General features: G+C 37.1%; 1 protein-coding gene across 1 annotated transcript; it reads left to right on the top strand.

Moving 5' to 3' along the window:
• Window positions 1-365: 365 nt before the first annotated feature.
• On the top strand, window positions 366-14,211 carry LOC134791689 (putative inorganic phosphate cotransporter). Its single transcript, XM_063762790.1, has 9 exons — window positions 366-474; window positions 887-980; window positions 2,644-2,858; window positions 3,955-4,194; window positions 5,786-5,995; window positions 7,591-7,758; window positions 9,689-9,905; window positions 10,706-10,944; window positions 13,951-14,211. The coding sequence occupies exons 2-9, from the start codon at window positions 944-946 to the stop codon at window positions 14,179-14,181; spliced, it is 1,557 nt and encodes a 518-aa protein (XP_063618860.1). The 5' UTR covers window positions 366-474; window positions 887-943; the 3' UTR covers window positions 14,182-14,211.
• The last annotated feature ends 1,335 nt before the right edge of the window (window positions 14,212-15,546 follow it).

Here is a 15,546-nt window from a genome sequence, read left to right as displayed (position 1 = left end):
TGCTGCACCAAAATTGCTGGAAAATTAACGATCGCTGGTCATAACCATAACTATACCAATTGAGGCAAATTAATCGGCGACTGAGGGCTTGTACTCAGAGCCTCTCGGTCAAATATGGACCCAGATATTTACTATAGTTAGGCATAACTATAGTAAATAAGTAATTCAGTACGAGATCTTTATGACAAATAAACAGAACACTTAAAGATGGTTCGACACTAGCTTATCAGATCTGCACTCCTTGATTTTTGTCCGCTTATCAGACTTAACAATTTATCTAAAGTCTGCCTGAGAACACGTTATCAGATCCCATGTCAGCTATAGTGATAATTGGCACCACGCGTTGCGATACTGTTGTGAGATGGTTTACGAACAAATGCCATAATTTTTAGATAAATATCGAAAATAAAAACATTGAGTGCGTTTACTTGATAGTGAACTAGTAGATATTTTTGTGAAAGAAAGGAATGAGAGGTATGACGTATAAATCGTATTTACAATATTACTATATTATAAATAAGATTTATAAAAACAATCTGTTAAACTATTTTAGATAATTTAAAATATTTGTAACGTAATAGATAAACACATACCTAAAGTATCATTCTATGGAACTTGCTAACTATGTAAACAAACCGCCATATTGAAATTGTCTCTGAATGATGAATTTACTAGTGACTTTTGTTTACATTAGTTAGCAAGTTCCATAGAATGACACTTTACCTATTTTTTTTTGTTTGGAAGCCTGCTCTCGACTATAGGAAGCAGGGTACGGTCGAAACATAACGCGAATTCGTTATTCGTCTTGGAGGCGTGTACATATATTTTTGGAACGGTAGCCTGTAAAGATGTTTGTGCACTCGGCTGTACCTTTTAATCATTTCAGAGATGACTGGCAGTGTTGGCTGCAAATGAAGGTTTAAACACCAGTTTTTATTGCAGTATGACCCTTACAGGATGGAGGCTAATATTAAATCGAGGTAGGTGAATACATCATTGGTTTTTATCTGATTTATTTAGATGTACCTACCTATTGCATGTATATGTAGTATACCAACAAAAAAAATAGTAAATAAAAATGAGTCCTTCCGCATTTAAAAGCTGTTGTATTGTGCGTTAGCATTAAGGATGACTCACGCTAGCTAGACCTTGCCGGGACCGGGACGAGGCGTCCGACATGTCATTTTCTATGACGGCTGATCGGCGATCACGTGGTACTTTCCATAGAAAACGAAGCGCCGGAAGTTCTGGCCCAGCCCCGGCCCGGTCTAGCGTGAGTCATCCTTTATGCGACATTTTAAGTGCGTTGCAGAAAAGTAGCTCTTATTGGTTTTAGGTAATTAATATAATTATAGTTAAGTATGGACCTAAGAGCTTTTGTGCTATATTTGGGAGGCTTTACGTTCATAATTTCCCATAAAAACTGCATTTTGGTCTCAGCTCACCTTCACAATAATTCATTAGCAATAACCTAGCCATTAACCAGTTATATGTGCTCCATTTTCGAATATAAACTGTTGTGAGACTTGTGACATACTAACATTAAATAATTTTGCGGTTTAGACTCACTTGTTTTTAGTCACTCGCGCTTTTAGTGCTTGAAAAAGAAGAACTAGTATAGGCTCTCCGAAACATGTCGCTCGAGTGGCTAAAACAAGTGAGTCTAAACCGTAAAATTGTTTTCATCACACTCGCTCAGTAAATGTGGAATTGCACGCAGGTTTAGCGGGAGTTATAGAAAAAGCGTTCTCCCTAGGGAGTTATTAAGTTTCTAGTGTCATAATTAACATTTTTTTGTCTTTATACTTAATTTTTGTATCGCAAGTGTGATGAAAAACATTGTGTGTAACTCGTGGCGTAATAATATTGCAAACTCGAGTCTATAAATCGCTCCGGCAAGCCATCGCGATTTAACTTACTCTCGTTTGCAATATTCAACTTACGCCCCATGTTGCACAATGTACTATTAATAGTTTGTTTTGCTCAGGGCAAGGTATGAGGATTCCATACAAGTGATAGTCTTATCCCGGTAACAGTCTTACCCTTTACCCCACCTTACCTTATTTAAATATGTAGCGGGTCAAAGATCACTGTTGGGTCCTGAATGGAAAATATTAATTGAATGTGGATTACAAAACAGCCTTTAGACTCACAATTGGAATAAGTTCCGTCGGAATCTTTTGCATTTCTCAGTGACATTCATTTAGATTAAAAGAGCCATGCTGAGCGTCCCATTCAAATTCACTGTAGAGTTAAATCGTTTATTTGATCTTCGAAATACAAAAGGTTGCAAAAGTTTATTTGGGACATTTATTTATTACCTTTTTTAGTTTGCTATTTTTAACCATATCAACCTTCTGAGGTTCGTCTGTATGGCTGTCTCTCCAGCTCACTGCGAAATGTATTAAATGAACTGTATTTCAAGAATAAGTAGACAGTTACAATTTTCACAAGTTTTCTCTCGCTGTGTAGGTACCATCACGCTCCGCGATTGTTGCTCCATTTAGGGTCCTAGCTAAATTGGTTGTTCAATACTTACGCTATAGAATTTCCAATTTAGCAAGAACCCTAAATGGCATAAAAATCCCGTGACTGCACATTTAGTTATTATAAGCCATATCAGTAATATTTTATATTTTTCAGTAATGATCATACCCCAGCGCTATGTTCTCGGGGTGATGGGTTTATTCGCTTTAGCGAACTCTTTCACAATGCGGGTCTGTCTCAGCATGACAATCACACAGATGGTAACACACACGGCTTCCACTGAACACGTAATTGGTGAAACTTGTCCTGATCCTGTCATATTGAACGTTACTGCCAGAGAGGCTCCTAATGTGACGCTGATGATATATGAGGTAAGAAGGCGAATGAATCTATATAGGGGCCCACTGATTAACAGTCCGCCGGACGGTATCGGCCTGTCAGTTGTTCGGAACTGTCAAAATTTTGTTCTAACTGACAGGCCGATACCGTCCGGCGGACTGTTAATCAATGGGCCCCTTAATTAATGCTGGTAATACGAGTATTGTACGGTCTTTATCACTACACCTTATAAAACAAAGGCCCTCGCCGCGTCTGTCTGTTTGTGTTTTTGTTCGCGACAAACTCGAAAACTGAACGTATTTTCATGGGGTTTTCATCATTCAATAGGGTGATTCTCGAGGAAGGTTTAAGTGTATAATTTGTTAACCCGTGCGAAGCCCGGGTTGCTAGCTAAATACAAGCATAAATTATTATAAACTAGCAACCCGGCGGCTTCGCACGGGTTACACAAAACCTTAACAAATTATATACTTAAACCTTCCTCAAGAATCACTCTATTGATAGGGTAAAACCGCATGAAAATCCATTCAGTACTTTTTGAGTTTATCGCGAACATACATACACACAAACAGACAGACGCAGCGGGGGACTTTGTTTTGTAATGTGTAGTGATAATAACAAAGTAACGATATTAAAATAATACATGATACATACACGGTATTTACGCATTCTCAAGTGTGACTTTCGATATGAATATTATTTGACATGCTAAGCATGACTAGCGTTGTCGCGCGACTTCATACTTGAAGTAGCGTTTCGCGTATAAGTGTTTAGAGTCACACGACGACGACAACGACAACGAAAGTCATGCCAGTAGGTTTGGTCAGTAAGACTTAATATATTATTTTAACTTTTATAATTAGATTGAGTAATGAGTAATATGGAGGTGTCCAAACGGTTTGCCTTAAAACTTCTGCGCACAAAACATGCCTTTGGAAACTGTCCGTAGATGTAGGTACTTAGGGTCAGTTGCACCAACCACAATTGACGGACTGATCAAAGTGATCAACGTCAGTCAGCAGTGAACTATTAGACTTCCCATACTAACATATTTAGCGAATGCTTTAACGTTGACAGACGGTTTGGTGCAACTGACCCTTAGTCTAAAAATATTTTTGTATATTTTAGCGTCGCGAAAAATATGATTGGAGCGAAGCCACCCAGGGATTCCTGCTAAGTTCTTTTTATTATGGATACGTGCTGACTCACCTGCCCGGCGCTCTTCTGGCAGAGAAGTTTGGTGGAAAATGGACTGTTGGGCTCGGTCTGTTGGCTACGTCTGTGGCCACCGTACTGACCCCATGGGCTGTTACTGTCGGAGGCGCTATCGGGCTGTTTATAATTCGTGTTATTGAGGGAATGGGAGAGGTACCTACAACCTAAACTTTTCAAATTATTGCAAAAAAGACGTGACTTAATTTTATGATAAATAATAAAAGATAAGATTGTTTATTGTTTAGTATATGTATAGAAACGGCTATTATAGCTCTAATTCAATAATTTTCATATAAACTGTGTTTGTCAAACAGTGGCCCCATTATACAATAATCATTAATTAGGAACCAGAGCTCCCAACATCTCTAGAAAACCAGTATAAGTGAGAGATCTATGACAAGTTAACTATGCGTAATCAAAGATTGAAAGGATGACTCACGCTAGATCGGGCCGTGCCCGAGCCGGGGCGTCCAACATGTCATTTTCTATGACGGCTGGTCGGTGACCACGTGGTTCTTTCCACAGAAAACGAAGCGCCGGAAGCTCCGGCCCGGCCTCAGTCCGGTCTAGCGTGAGTCATCCTTAAGTACTCGTACTGGATGGAAAGTTGTGATGCGCTCGAGAAGTTATGGGAGTTGAGCCCAGGAAGTTGCTCACCTTATGAGCCTGTGGCGGAAGAACACGCTTCCACTCCGTGATATGAACTTTGTTCTCTCGTATATTGCACAAGTTTTGTTTGCAGTTGTTTCACACAGAAACTTCGGTAATTATACTCATGTTCTTTTGTACTTATGAACTGAGATCAAAAGTAAAATCTTAAGTGGATCGTAATTTTACGATGTTTAATTAAATTAAATTAAATTAAATAATCATTTATTTCAGTCAAGACCCATACAAGTGTTAGTAACAGGACTTAAATACTAATGTTAGAGTACAATTTTCATTAAAACCTACCATGCAAGACAATATATTATCTACTTAAAGCTAAGATAATTACAATACCGGGTGAGCCATACATACACAAAACTTTTTGTTTCCTTACATTTAATTTTATAAATTTGACTAGCATCACGTATGTAAATAATTAAAACACTAATAAAAATAATTCATTTATGTCAGCAAAAATATACTTAATATCAATAAAAATACAATTATTATATTATTCAATCAAATTCAGTCAATACATTGGAATATAAATTAAATTAAAAATTAAATAACTGTTACAATAACGAAACAATTAAACAACATTACTACTACAAATACTAACTATCATAATTTATAAAGCTGGAGTGCAGACCGATCCATCTACGCATCATCGGTGAGTCCCACCTCCCGGCAAACACCCTCATATCTAGCACGGAGGCACAGCGTTTCCTTATAATCGCATGGAAGCCATCAACGCTTGCCTCCGCAAACATGCCCGATGCACTGCACCTCCGCCGAAAACCGAGCAACATCCTGAAGGCGTCATTATATTGCACTCGAAGAGCGCTGTACGTCCTCTGCGTATAATTGACCCATAGGTTACAGGTATAGAAGCACTGGCAGTATGCCCTGAATAGAGTTATTTTAACTTCCCTAGTGCACCCTGAAAACCTACGTGCCAACATATTGCAGCGGACGGACAGCGCCCGTCTCTCCCTCTCGATGTCTTTAATACTACCTTTGAAATTCATTTGTTTTGATCAAATTCTTCACTACCTATAACAAAAAAGCAGTATAATCTTCGTTTTTTTTATTTTAGGGTCCAGTAACACCAGCTTTTGTACTGTTATTAGCGCGATGGGTACCCCCGTCGGAGCGGTCTCGATTTGGCGCCATGATATTCGGTGGCGCCCAAATTGGTAACATTTGTGGGCCCTACATCTCAGGCTTACTGCTGAATAATGGTGGGGATTGGGCCAACGTGTTCTATGTGTTTGGAGGATTGGGGATAGTATGGTTCATATTCTGGGTAAGACTTTACTTTTAACTAAATTTGTAGATATATAATTATAAACCGATCAATCAATCAATCAATATTTTTATTGGTTAAACATAGGTACATGGGTGTTCTAATTAGTTACTTAGTATCACTATGTCTTACCAGCATTAGGTATACAAATTTATTTGCGTTGGTAAGTTTAACAATAAACTGCATGCATAAATCTTACCTCACTCTGAACATTAAATAAGTTTTGCATTAAAATAAATTATTCTCTCTTTTATATTAGTCAATGGAGTAATACACTTTATTTGATAAGAATGCAAGCAGACGTTTCTTAAAGAGTATTATGTTGTCTGTATTTAAAATGCTATATGGTAAAATATTGAAAATTAATTGATGCCATTCCAAAAACACTTTTAGATAATAAAATATATAATCATACAAGAAGTGCTCGTAAAGGTAAAATATCTGGGAGACCGAGTTTTGCTCGGAAAACATATACTTAAAAACTCAAAAATGCGCGTTTTCCCAGAAATAATACCTAGCTAGATCGATTTTTCGCCTCCTTAAACCCCCATACTTCATCGAAATCGTTAGAGTCGTTTCCGAAATCCCCGAAATATATAAATATACAAGAATTTCTCGTAACGGTACATATAAGATAGATAGGTAGATTAAGAATGATACACCCAAAAAATATCATTCAAGTAAAAAATTTTACGTGCCAAAATTGATAACATTTTTGAATCAACTGAATAAGTATAAATAGGCGTTAGCTTTAGCCCACTGGAGGGAATTGAGACCCGCAATCAAAACCGTTACTTGTAGATTCGTGTTAAGTAAATATCAGTATAATTATGCTTAATTACAGATAGGTATATTTCTGTTTATGGTTTATTAGCGTGTAATGTTTTTTCCACAATTAATAATGGAATTTACATTTACCTGCTTAGACTTTATACTTGTACTGTATCAGCATGTACTCAGTCATCAAAAATGATTAACCAGTTTGTACAAGATTATATCACATTTACCTGTCATAAAACAATTATCTTCTGTGACTTTGAGAGTGAAAAACACAGTTAATTAACATTGTGAGTCCGTAATTCGTGTGACATTTAAACAATTTGCAAAGTATAATCCCCAAAGTCGTTCAAAGTATTTTAAGTTCGAATAGCGACAGAAATCAACTGCAGCACTGCGGTGATGCACTTAGTAACTGGATTGTGTTTTTATTGTGAAAAATATGTTTAAATAACAATATAATTATATGTAAGGTAAACGTACCTACTATTTCTCGACATGCTAATGACCAATAGATGACACCTTGCTGTCACCACTATTGACAATTACTTAAGTTAAGTTTCATGATGACATGTACTGGGACCGCGTCGAACACCAGCCGGCCTAGCCAAGGTTACAATCGCTATCGCTTCGACAACGAAAAGAATTATGTCTCTCTATCACTCTTCCATATTAGTGTGACAGTGACAGTTGCGTTTCGATGGCTACGGAACGTAAGCGATTGGCATCATGGCTACGCGGCCAGTACGTTTACCTTATGTTTATTTAAGAAGTAAAGTACCATATATTGAATTCAATATATTGTAAATGGATTGCAGAGCCTGTTATGCTACAGTACCCCAAACTCCCATCCGTACATATCGGATAGCGAGCGGGACTATTTGAAGGACAGCGTTATCGCCTCCGGTCTGCACAAGAAGCTGGACCCGGTGCCATTTAAGGCTCTGCTGAGGTCGCCGCAGCTTTGGGCCCTCGTCGCTGCGGCTGTAAGTAATTTTAGGGTTCCGTACCTCAAAAGTAAAAAATCGGAACCCTTATAGCAGTGGTTCCTAACCTGGGGGTAAAACTAGTATTTTACGGTGGTAATAAGCTAACCTAATATAGCAATACAACAAACGTACACGTTTTATTTTTTATTACCATTGGGAGGAGGGGTAAAATCAGGTCCACTAGTTAGTCAAAAGGTTAGGAACCACTGCCTTATAGGATCACTCGTGCGTCTGTCTGTCTGTCCGACCATTCGCCCACCTTTATTTCCGAAACTACTGGGTCTAAAATTTTGAAAAAAATACACAAAATAGTTCTATACCTATAGATGACAGGAAAACCTATTAGAAATGTGCAGTCCAGCGTCAGTCGGACAAAATTACTTATTTAATCCGACCCCTACGGGTCTTTTAAAGATATTTATTTCATTAACGTTCCACATAAAAAATACATTGTTAAAAATTGGGTAATGTACGGAACCCTTGGAACGCGAGTCCGACTCGCACTTGACCGGTTTTTTTCTTGATTACGTTTATAAGTAATTTAATTCCTTTTTTCTCCTTGCACCATTTTTACATGTATCTCTTTGGCCCGATGGTTGGCTGGTAGAGAATGACATTAGGCATTAAGTCCGCTATTTGTACATTATTTTTATGTTTTGTGCAATAAAGTTTAAATAAGTAAATAAGTAAACAACGCATGATTTAATTACCCAGTTAAGGGTTTTGGAAGATATTGATAGGTTTATATTTTGGCGACTCGACTACCGTATAATCACTTTTTCCAGCGCAGATTACGATTAATGACCAGAAGTTACAGCAGGCTTGTACCTACTACTATTTTAAGTAACAAGCAATTACATCCAATTATTTTTAAAGAATATATTTACAACCAAGTACATCCATTTGCTACATAGACACCTATACAAGTTTACACATAACATAAATATAATTCGCTTGAAAAAATAATTTTCTTAGCAATATTGCTTATGCATGGTCCATAAATAAACACCCTAGAACAAAGTATTTTCCTCGTTCTTATTAGCATATTAAGATAAATAACGGCAGAAACAAGCTTACCTTTATTACAGGGTACTTCCACCGCTTAAAGAGTATAACTGCCGTATTCGAACTTCAAGATATTCACAAGAGACGACACGTACAAGATCCATTCTAGATACGTAATAGTTTAGATATCAACTAGTTCTCTTTTGCAGCGCAATTCGGGCAACCAATGTCACTTTTACGTTAGATAGCGTAAGATATCTATTAGATGTGAATTGGATTTCTAAGTCATATCCTGAGGAAATCGTTCAAGAGTATCTCCAGAATCGCGCAAATGGCATATTTGACAGGTTAGATCTTAAACATATCGTTATCGTATCTTGGTGATGTCTAAAAGATATCTAATAGATGTCTATTTCAAAATCCGAATCGGGCCCTAAAGCCCTTGTGACCAGTATAAGTAAGATCTCCCATCACACAATGCTATTATATATTTCTGGTTCACAGTTGTACCGTACCTACAACGTGTACTGGTTCATCTAGGATAAACAGTAAATAGGTTTTTAAATGCGAGGAAGACGATGTGGAAATGTAATAACATGTTCATTTTGCATAAAATTATTGATATTGCTCTATTGTCACGAGTTTAGATTAGTTTATCGCGTGCAAACGAAATATAAAACTTTACAACGACATCTATCAAATATTGCAGTACCTACATACATGTAAACTCATTGTCACGAAATTTGTTGTTATAAAATTCATATTTTTGGAAACAATCACTTAAAAAAGGAAGGCAAAATGTGTCTACCCCCTCTAACTTCAAACCATGGGTCCAATAATCAATACAATTTTTCTTCAGGAATTGCCATTATAATTGCTATAAACACTATATGTATATAGCTCACAAATAGTAATACCGCAGATCGGGCACGATTGGGGCTACTTCACAATGATCACCGACCTCCCCAAGTACTTCTCCGACGTGCTGCGCTTCAACATCAAAGAGACCGGCCTCATGTCCGCCTTGCCCTACATGGCTATGTATGTGTCCTCGTTTCTGATGGCTGGCCTGTGCGATTTATGCATCAAGAAGAAATGGCACAGCATTAGCACGGGCAGGAAGATATACACGACCCTATGTAAGTGAAAAATTCAAGTCCCAAATATTAAGGATAAATTCGCATTGCGACTGCTGCATCGTTGCTGGTGTATTGTTGCGGTTGCGGGAAAATGAGATGTTAAGTTTAGAACGCACTGCGATTAATTTCTGGCGGTTTCAGTCTTACAAGTGCGTGCGCTTATGAAGCACGCCGTATGTTACAATTTTTGAGCTTCTGAAACCGCAAGAAATTAATCGCAGTGCGTTCTAAGCCTAATAAACTGCGTTGCTACATTAGCTGTCGCGATTAGAACGTTTAGTCTGTTACTCAATTTTATTTATTAAGGAAATGGATAGTGACATCGCCTTTTTCCTGTTACTGCAAGTTACAGTCTAGGTACAGTCAATGTTACAGTCTAGGAGGATATAACTACAGTCGCCATCCCAATTCCTCCTTCAAAATAACGATTCGTTGTCATAATAGTACATACCTACCATGAAAGTCAATGTTATTGAAAGCATCATATTGTTCGTGCTGCTAGGTAACATTTTAAATTATTCAAATATCACACAATGATCCCGGGCCACAATTCACACATGTATAGGTACAGAAAATAAAAACTGTTTTTTTTTTCTAAATCTATTCTTCATTTTCTAAGGTACCTAAAAGTTTTATCGATTAGTCTTTCATTGTCAATTAGGACGTGAGTTGACGTGACTCTTCCCAATGAAAAACTAACATAATTTATCTTTTTCCTTAGAAAAACACATTGTAATTTGACCCCTAAATCCCAATCATAGTACCTAGTAGGTCAGACTAAGGAAAACATTTTTCCGCAGCCTCTTCCGTGCCGGCAGTTTTTATCATGCTGGCCTCGTACTCGGGCTGCAACCGCGCGGAGGCCGTCGGCCTCTTCATAGCGTCCATGGTTTTCATGGCAGGCTTCTATAGCAGCGTCAAGATCAATGCAATGGACATCGCGCCGAACTACGCAGGAACGTGCTCTGCATTTGCTAATGGGATCGCTGCGATTTCTGGCATGATTACGCCATATTTGATCGGGTTGTTGACTCCTGATGTAAGTATATTATTATCAATATTATTTATCATTCTAGTTTTTTACACCGGCTATAACAGAGTACAAAGTTGTCGCTTCATGGTAGGTTTCTACCCTGCCAGCCTAGCCAAGTGACAATCGCTATCGCTACGACAACGAAACGTTTTGTGCCTCTCTACTACTCTTCCATATTAGTGCGATAGTTGCGTTTCGATCGCTATTAGGGAGCTTAAGCGAATGGCGTGTTGGCTACGCGGCCAGCAGCGCAAAAATGGATCGCACTTATGAATGTTTTGAAGAGTTTGAAAACAATAAACCGACCAAGCTTAACCTTAAGTTCCAAGAAGCGTCATTTGATCGGCTTTTTGACTCGTAATTCTTTTAGATTCTACCCCTGATGGAAAGTTCACAGACCTTAACAGTTGACTTTCGAACCTCAGGTAGGTAAATGTAATGTCACAGTTCAGTACCATTTATGTAGTGTGAAGGAAACGTTAAGCCGCCGATCTCAGCTCTCGTACGAAAGAAGCCATTAGAGCTGGAGAGCTTTTGGGTGGTTTGAGAAATTTTAAATCCAATAATATCCGATTTAGTTTTACCTCTAGGTAGGCGTGGCTCACTCCGCGATTTCGTCGCTTTGCATCAGGTAGCTACAAGTACATCCGTCCTACACCAATTTTGGTGTCTAGTCATAAGCTGCGGGTAGCGATGTCGCCACCTAGCGGTCATATCTGTCCTAATCGTAACAGACGCTTTTTGTTAGAGAGTGAATTTTCTGTACCTGGTACATACTATTATTCATTCTGTGCTCTAGGTTAGTATTCTAAGTTGGATTGCTATTCATAAACTACAACAATTCTTTTAATTTAACTAACCAAGCGGTTAACGGATCCTTGAAGATGTAATGAGGAGGAGTAGTTTTTATTTTACGGTACAAATTACTACCATATCCTAGTGATTGGTTACGTACTCGTTGTGTCGGTAAAAAATAGTTTTTATCTTAAAAGTTCGTGAACTGGCAAAGTAATGCGAGGACGATTTGATGACTGATTGAATTCCGGGTGAAAATTAGCGAAACGAAATTTCCTATTCCGTTTCACACGACTAGGTAATGTAAGACTAACCGCCGATTATTTAGAGCTAAGTGTCTTGAAGGTTACATTTTACTCTAATTTTCCTTAAACATTTAACACAGGGGAATCTCCGTATTGAAAATGTCTGTAGCACATAAATATGTAATGCTCTTTTTTAGCAAAAGGCCATGAACTACGGTGTATATGTATAACTAGGTACTAATAATACAAACTGTGTAGTTTTTATTCAGTCGATATAATTTTTACGATGTTTTCCTTCACCGAAAGGCTAGTAGCAAACATCTAATCATATTTCGTACATAAGTTCCGAAAAACTTATTGGTACGAGCCAGGATTTGAACCCGAGTCGCATCGTGAGGAAACCTGCATATATCTGTGGAAGAAATTCAAAGGTGTATGTGAAGTCCCCAATCCGCATAGGGCTAGCGTGGGGACTATAGTCTAAGCCCTCTCGCGCAAGAGAGGAGACCTGCGCCCAGCAGTTGAACGTATATAGGCTGAATTATTATTATTATATATAATTTTATTCATAAACAGACATAGACAAGTTTTTGTGGCACAATAAAGTACTTGACAAAATGAAATATCGACATGTCTGTTATCGATGTTATATACCTTAACGTTAGACTTAGATAGTTATTACATTTTATAAGAAGATAGCTACCTCTAAATACACAACACGTTCGATATCCCCTTCTCTTTTGATATATTGATAGTTTTCTATTTTTTTGACACTGTATACCTACTACACTTGACGTTTTAATTTTTAAGTACTTAATTTATGTAATATAGTAGTTTATGTGACTGTGCATAATGACAAACACTCGTGTGATTCTATTATGAAACTCACTGCGTTCGTTTCATAAACCCACACTCGAGTTTTAATGCCTAATTATGCACAGTAACATACACTGCTTTATCTACACACATATTATAAACCCTCCATGATATATTCACTAACCTTATGTTACAGCCGACATTGGGGCACTTTGCTCTCTGGCGGAACTCGCGGATACGAGGTGGCGTCTGCGAAATATCTTTATCGCACATTTTACACGAAACTCTTGCTATAGTTACTTTAAAAACAATAAAACAAATTATTTTTTTACTTACAAACTAATTAAAAGATAAACTGTATGTCAAATGGCGGCAAATTTAAACTTTTTTCACGCACGTCACGCATCCGTAGTTTTTTTTTACTTCAGAGATAAACTAGAGTTGGGGTCGATTGCCATATCGTTCGATACCAACTAACATGCGAGATTTGTCAAAATTGTATGCAACTGACATTTCATTATGAATAAAACTTCATCTCGACTGATATTAGAATAGGGGTCAAACCAAATTTCTTTGTTTTTCAAAGATGTTCGAAAGTTGAATGAAATAATATTATCGAAATCGATGTTATTATTTAGCAATAATAACATTTTTAGAGATAAGAAGAAATAGAGAAAAGAAGAAGATTTGCAATATTGAAATTTCTCTTTAACTTACCTACAGCAAGTACTTAGGTAGAAGTTACATATTTTAAATATTAATTTTCAAATATTAATTCATTTTCTCAAATACTCTTTTTTGCCACAAAAACTTCTATGTCTGTTCATAAACTAAAGGTTCGTAGCCAACATGACAATAGCTTATCGGTCGGCTAACGTCAATCGAAAAGTAAAAATGTATCGGGATGACACGTAGGACCGTAGGTACGAACCTACGAATATGTACATATAAAGTCAGATGATCATTTCCGTACCTATTGAGTACTACATTATTGAGTTTCGTTTGGCGTTTTAATTATTGGCATATGCTGGCACCTGTTTGCCAAGTTTTAATGACAAAATTAATAATAGTAATGTAATAAAACCAGGAACATATACGTAGTAATAAGATAAGTACTTGTGTACAACATTAACTTACTTTTGTTTTTTTATTTCAGCAAACAGTAGGACAGTGGCGGATTGCATTTTGGGCAGCATGCTCGGTGCTAGTAGGCACTAATATCCTTTACCTGATCTGGGGAAGCGGTGAGCCGCAGTGGTGGGATGATGTGGACAAGTACGGCTATCCTCCAGATTGGAAACATGGTCCGCTGAAAAAACGAGCTCCGGACACTGAAAAGAAGATAGTGCATCCCAAGCATGATCACTCGCCCGTTTCGACTGACTGAAAATAAATTGAGCATACAAACATTTGTTTAGTTCTTTTTCCGTGACTATTATGTAGGTAATATCTAGCAACAAACCTATAGGTAATATGAGATAATGCGACACTTTGTATGTTATGTTCTTTTTGTACATACTCTTCATTAAACATGGACACGATTTGCTACATATAGTAAATAAAATAACCGTTATTATGGAGTCACAGGCAGTTATATGATTTAGCCACTTTCTTTGTATTAGTGTTTTTAATAACACTATTAAAAAGACCATGAAATAAGATGTTTCACATGTAAACACTGAATGATACTGGCAAAATATCACTCAAGCAGGTATACAATTCTGAGAAATGAAATACATGAGATAAAATTAGATATTATGCAATATTTTAACGATATGAGATTATATCAGAGTATCCTAATCAAACTATCCGTCTGACGTGACTTTTAAAGATATAAATGTTAGCAATTTATAGGCAATTAGGCAGTCATGTGTCATCAGCAAACGTGATTTCCTAAGGATCATTAAAACGAATAATAAATCGTAATAATCGTAAGATACCTGTGTTATAGATTCAACTTTGTGACCCGGTTTAATTATATTTCTTTGAAATATTGAAATACCACAATCGTATACCAAATTGACATTTCTTTAACAGTCATTACGTAAGGTAAACCCGTGTACAATATCTGGGTCAGAATTCTTTTCGATGTCTTGTTTTGTATCCCAAAAAATGTGACGGAGTGTAGTGTTTTGTATGAGATGAAATTTAGTTTTTAATTTTTTTCATGTAAAATATAATCTACAGGTAGAAAGACATGCGATAGCACTCGACTTTTTTTATTTGATAGAAAGTGGAAATACAAGCGTGACAGAGTGGTCAGAAACAAAACAATGAAAATAATTTTGACCCACCTTCCTAAGTGCAAGTTAGTACCTACCTACAATTCTCAGGTAAACCAGTCTTACGTGGATCTCAAGATTCCTAACCGCAGCTTTGCGTAATCTGTAACTGAATTTACACAGGTCCTTTTGAGCGTCCGACTTTCTTGCGGTTTATAAGTGGTTGGAATAAAAATACGATTACATCTTACTCGACTTGTTTTTAAACTCATTGCTGATGACCATATGGTTGCTTAATAGTATTTTTGTTAATAGTGGCCAATAATAATAGCACTCACCCTAGCCTAGGTAGGTCTTAAGTTTAACGCTTACACCTACAAAGTTGTTCTGTCTAATTGAAAGTAATTAGATAATAATAAGGAGATAAACATTTTATAAATAAATATTCGACGTAGGAAGGACACTCCTACGTAACTATAATTATTGACTAATTAGTCTGTTCGAGATCCTGAAAACGGAGAAAAATAAAG

This window comes from Cydia splendana, chromosome 6 (assembly GCF_910591565.1).
Source record: "Cydia splendana chromosome 6, ilCydSple1.2, whole genome shotgun sequence".
In the NCBI taxonomy this organism is placed as follows: domain Eukaryota; kingdom Metazoa; phylum Arthropoda; class Insecta; order Lepidoptera; family Tortricidae; genus Cydia; species Cydia splendana.
The sequence above is the reverse complement of the archived record's forward strand: the minus strand, read 5'-3'. Positions and strand labels throughout refer to the sequence as shown.

Coding starts and splice junctions, on each gene's coding strand:
- LOC134791689 (XM_063762790.1), top strand. CDS start 944: ATGACCCTTACAGGATGGAGGCTAATATTAAATCGAG. Junction 981..2,643: donor GAGGCTAATATTAAATCGAG/GTAGGTGAATAC, acceptor TATATTTTTCAG/TAATGATCATACCCCAGCGC. Junction 2,859..3,954: donor TGACGCTGATGATATATGAG/GTAAGAAGGCGA, acceptor TGTATATTTTAG/CGTCGCGAAAAATATGATTG.